General features: G+C 46.7%; 1 protein-coding gene across 1 annotated transcript; it reads left to right on the top strand.

Moving 5' to 3' along the window:
- LOC145358679 (zona pellucida sperm-binding protein 4-like) lies at positions 1 to 4,270 on the top strand. Its single transcript, XM_080212902.1, has 7 exons — positions 1 to 320; positions 2,067 to 2,245; positions 2,319 to 2,416; positions 2,497 to 2,630; positions 2,709 to 2,898; positions 3,919 to 4,063; positions 4,172 to 4,270. Exons 1-7 carry the CDS (start codon positions 14 to 16, stop codon positions 4,268 to 4,270), a joined length of 1,152 nt encoding a protein of 383 aa, XP_080069028.1. The 5' UTR covers positions 1 to 13.
- The last annotated feature ends 1,024 nt before the right edge of the window (positions 4,271 to 5,294 follow it).

Here is a 5,294-nt window from a genome sequence, read left to right as displayed (position 1 = left end):
GGGAGCCTCTGCAATGGGATTGCAGCTGGATTCCCGGCTAGAAAACGGGCTGGTGTTTGCGGGAAGTGATTGTCCTGATTCACTGGCCGGGATGGGAGCTTGGCTGCTTTCTTGGGCTCTCTGCTTCCTGGCCGCCTCCTCACTCTCAGGCCAGCCGCTACTCCTGGGGAGGGATGATGTTTGTGTCCCAGAGGCAGGCTGGAGATTTGAGTGCGGTCACTCCGGGATCAGCAGCGCTGAGTGTATCCGCCAGGGTTGCTGCTTTGATCCCCGGAGCTCCAGCCCCCATCGCTGTTTCTCCAGTCTGAGAAAGAGCCCAGGTAACAACAAGACTCACCCCCACATCCCCCCAGTCTAGTGGAGACAGAGAGAGGAGAGAATCTAACTGGGAAATGGGGCATTTGTTGTTGCCTCACTGTGTGAAGTGTAGGAACGGAGGGAATCCTCAGCTTGAGTGAAGGAGCTAACTGAGTGGTTTGGATGGTTTTAGACCGAGTTCTGAAGGTGGGAGGCTCTGTGACTGGAGTTAGAGAGAATCTCCGGCATGGGATCAGCAAATGTGCTTCAGTTGGGTAATATTTACCCCAGTTCCACAGTGAGTGACCCTATACTGATAGTGCTCACCCTGAGACATCCCAATGGGCCAATTTAACCATGTCTATGATTGGCCATCTAATTTTGGGATTGTGGGTCAAGTCTGTGCAATGATGTAACTTGGTGTATTCTGTAGACCCTTCAAAATAGTGGGAGCAGCAGAGGATCAACAGCCACAGGGAAATCATGGGGGGGTGTTGGAGGGTGGGTGTTGTGTTTGCCAGAACTTAACTGACCTGTTGGCCCAACTGGAAAGGGGGCATTGCTGTGGTGGTGTTGTGCATTTTGGGTGACTTCTAAGTGAAAATTAGGTCCCATGAAGAGAGTGGCATAGACTGTCGAATAGCAGTCATCAACAAAGCAATTGTACCTGCTGCCAGTGTGAAGTATGAGGTGCAGTGGGTCTTACTGGGGTCAGAGGTACAGGGTAAGGTTTGAGCACTTCTAATGAGGTAGAATCCGATACACTGGATGGGGTGACAATTGAGGCTGGCTGTGCTTGGGGTGGATGGGTCACCTGCTCTGGATGGTGTGCAGCTCCACTTGTTGGGGAAGTGGGGGTGAAACTGGTGGAAGGGTTTACTGCAGCTTTTCCTTGCAGACATGGGTGGGGTGTTGGGAGAATTGGAGTAGATGAAATGTGACACCCTCAGTGTAACAGGTAGTTCCTGTCACTGGTAAGTAAAGATTGAGATTAGATTTGAAAACAAAGGTAGCACAGTGGTTAGCACTGCTGCCTTGCAATGCCAGGGACCCAGGTTTGATTTCTGGCTTAGGTCACTGTGTGGAGTTTGCATGTTCTCCCTGTGTCTGTGTGGGTTTCCTCCCACAGTCAAAAGATGTACAGGTTATGTTGACTGGCCATACTAAATTGACCCGAGTGTCAGGGGTTAGTGGGGTAAATGGGTTGGTTGTGGGGATGGGGCCTTGGTGGGATTGTGGTCAGTGCAGACTTGATGGGCTGAATGGCCTCTGTTGACACTTTTGGAATTCTATGGATACTAACAGGTACTTTGTCACACCTTGATTCTCAATGACGTTATTGCATTAGGCATTTTGAAATAAAAAGCTGATGAAGGGACTGTAGTGGATTCTGTCTATTGAGGCTTCAATAAAGCATGAGACAGTCCAGCATGGAGGCTGGATAATGAGTAATGGGGGAGTCCTGTAATAACAAAGCCAGCAGAATGGGCAGACAAGGCTGATGGCATTTGATTGTGGGGGGTGGTTGGTGGTGATGGGATCAAGTCAGTTCAGCAGGGGCTGGGAGGAACAATGTGTATCAGTGCATAATGAGTAACTGGAAAAACATATGGGATGTTGGACTTTACAAGACGAGGCTTGTTCAATAACTTGACTGTTTCTTTCTTAGGCTGCTAATCAACAATAATTGTGGCTTTTTGAGACTTTTTCAATGATCGGAGGCCCCTATCCACCAATAGGAGCAGTGGTAATAAATTCTCTCTTTGCAGCATGCACAGCTGATGGTCATTTCATCATCGTGATCTCCAGGAACCTGACCCGTCCCGCCCTCAACCTGTCATCCTTGTATGTGAAAGATGGACAAGAGGCTGGGTGCCAGCCTAAACTAACCACCGGGCAACTTGCGGCCTTCCGCTTTCCAGTCACCTCTTGTGGCTCCAGCAAGCGGGTGAGTATTGAAGGGTCAAGGCATTCTCCCAGTAAGTGAGCCAGCTTCTTATTAAGCAGCCTCTTCATTGCAGGAGGAAGATGGAACCTTGGTCTATGAAACAGATGTCTTGGGCAAGAGGATGATTGAGACTGGGAAGCTGGGCTCAATAACTCGGGACAGCACCTTTGGGTAGGAGGATGGTGGGAGTTGTTGGTATTGGAGGGGATGTGTTACTGAATGAAGCTGCAACTACTTGTGTCTGTCTGCAGCCTGCACGTCCAGTGCAAGTACAGAGGGAGGCAAGAGACTGGCTTACAGATCAATGTCACAGTTTACACGGTTTCTCCACCACCTCCTGCTTCAGAAGAAGGGATTCTGAAACTGGAACTGCGAATAGCAAAAGGTAGAGGTGCCCTGGTGAATGGGATTAGTGGGGATGTATCCATACAGGGAGTGACTGGTTCTTGTCTGTGCCCCTCAGATGGTGACTACAGATCATGGTATGTGGACAGTGAGTACCCCATTTGGAGAATCCTTCAGGAGGCAGTGTTTGTGGAGGTTCGTGTCCTGGGTCGCAGTGACCCAACGCTTGTCCTGAGGCTGCATGACTGCTGGGCAACTCCTGTGCCAGCCCCAAACCATGAGGTGCAATGGAGTCTGCTGGTGGATGGGTAAGGAGTGTGAATGGGAAGGCTAATGGCTTTTGGACATCAATGAAGGAGAAATATGACAAGGCTGCTTCTTGACTCTTTCCCTCTACCCCCCCTCCCTACCCCCTTGTCCCAGTAACAATAAACCCACCAGGGAGAGGGTCTTGGCTGTTCCAGTCTGAGTCACACATGGCCAAATGGATCTGCTCCCTTCAGGAACCCCTGAGACCTCTTGCTGATTTGTAGAGTCAGAACCCATTGTACCAGCCAATAACGTATTCCAGAAACTCAAATCTTTGCCAGATGAAAGAAATGTGCTCTTTATTTCTACTTACACCTATCATTTGTAATGACATTGTGGAGTCCCAGAGGTGTAGGCAAAAGCCATTGGTAGAAGAAGAATTGGAATGAGGCGCTCACCGAATGTTAAAATGGCAGCATGGGCTTGTTGGGCCGAAGGGCCTGTTTCCTATGCTGTGTTCTTTGTTCTTTGACATCTACAGCCTCTTATGGTCACTCCATAGCTGCATACTTCAGGTGCAGGTCAGAGGGGCAAGTTCCCCTTATTTTTAAAGTTTCATAAAATTTAATCCATTTTAGCTCTTGCTTCTCAGTCACAATGTGGTGATCTCCAGTGATATTCCACATGGCATTCTCCCTACCCTGAGCCATATCAGAACATAAGAACATAAGAAATAGGAGCAGGAGTAGGCCATCCAGCCCTTCGAGCCTGCCCCGCCATTCAATAATTTTCGCCCTGTAAGTAATAGTCCTTCCTACCATTCTTCCTACCAAAGTGGACCAAATTTAATATATAAATTTAAATAATATAAATATTTATTATAATTAATATAAATATAATACTATTATTAATATTTAATATATAAATTTAAATATGGGTGAGCCAGCTTAGAACAAGGGAGTAATCTAATTGGAAAATAAAGAATTGAATATTCATCATCAATGACCCAAACTAACATTTTATTCTTCAATTCATTAACTACCCCTCCCTGCTCTGACACCATTTGCTGACTGTTCCAGGTGTCCCTATGAGGGTGATGACTATCAGACTCTCCTACACCCAGTCATGTTTTCTGGCCTGAAGTTCCCAACACATCACAAGCGGTTTGAATTGAAAACATTTGTTTTCTTGGACAGGGAATCAGAGCAGCCTCTGACTGGACAGGTAAGCAAGAGAAATCCAAGCCAAGCCTCCCTTTCTGCCTGGCTCCTTAACAGCCTGGTTCATCCAGGAACATGAAGATCCCCCTAAAATGTCTCCTTTCCATTCTAGGTTTACCTGCATTGCAGTGCTGGGGTCTGTTCACCCTCTGCTCAGGATGACTGCGCACCCAAATGTGTCCCAAGTGAGTTCTTGTTTGATGTCTCCTGAATCAGGATGATGCTTCATCTCTGCCTGTCTTAATGATGTTTGAATGGAATATCTGGTTAGTGTGCTGTGACTGGGGGATTCCTCTATCCCTCAGCATCAACAGCTCCTCTATCAATGGGAGGAGCCTTTCTATCAGTGGGTTTTTCAACTGTAGGCCTGTCTGCACCCCTCTGAATGCCCATCATTGCAAACATGGGTCTGCTCTGCCTGAAACAAGGGTGCCACCAAGCTTAGTTGACAGTCTAGCATGGAAAGGGATCTAAATGTTCTTTGGGGAGCTGTAGTGTCATTAATATATAAACAGTGAAGAATTGTCAATATTTCAAAAATAGAAACTAAAATAGTAACATTAATCAGCAAATCTGACATTTCACATTTTCCACAATTAGTTATTGCTCAGATATTACACCCTGAAACTTGGTGGGAAAGTGTTTGCCACACGATTGGTTTCACTAATGCTTGTGCAGTGTGGGAGAACAAGACACCATTTCAGGATTTCTGCAATGTGCACTAAAAGTTGTGATCAGTGAGGGTTTGGTTTGTTGGCAAACTCTGCAATTTCAAATCCCATGATGAATTGATTTATTGTCAAATGTATTGGGATATATTGAGTAATGTTGCTTGCACAGTATAGACAAAGCTTAGCATTCATAGAGTAAATAGTAGGAAAGGGTGCAGATGGTGGTGGTGGTGGTGGTGGTGGTAGGGTATAGAGAAGGATTGCCTTGTGCAGTAGATCCATTCAAGTCTGATTGCAGCTGGGAAACTGCCCTCTGATCAGTTCATACATGATCTCAGGATTTGTTTCTGGGGAGCTTTGAGCCATTGATCATGCTGCCTGTTCTTCTGTAGACCATGGATGGGAGGTTGGTTTGTGTGATGGACTGGGCTATGTTAACAACTGTGTGAAGTTTCCTGCAACCTTGTCAGAGCAGGAGCCATACTAAGCTTTGATTATGTCAAAGAATGCCTCCTGAGAATGTGGAGGTGTTGATGGGCTTTAACTATATGGCATGTAGAAAAG

This window comes from Carcharhinus amblyrhynchos, chromosome 26 (genome assembly GCF_965287045.1).
Source record: "Carcharhinus amblyrhynchos chromosome 26, sCarAmb.v2.hapA, whole genome shotgun sequence".
NCBI lineage: Eukaryota > Metazoa > Chordata > Chondrichthyes > Carcharhiniformes > Carcharhinidae > Carcharhinus > Carcharhinus amblyrhynchos.
Note: the sequence above shows the minus strand (reverse complement) of the source record. Positions and strands in the feature narration are given on the sequence as shown.

Excerpts from the sequence above, each read along its gene's own strand:
- LOC145358679 (XM_080212902.1), top strand. The coding sequence starts at position 14 with ATGGGATTGCAGCTGGATTCCCGGCTAGAAAACGGGCTGGTGTTTGCG. Across the intron at positions 321-2,066 it reads CAGTCTGAGAAAGAGCCCAG|CATGCACAGCTGATGGTCAT; the intron begins GTAACAACAAGA and ends CTCTCTTTGCAG. Across the intron at positions 2,899-3,918 it reads TGGAGTCTGCTGGTGGATGG|GTGTCCCTATGAGGGTGATG; the intron begins GTAAGGAGTGTG and ends TGACTGTTCCAG.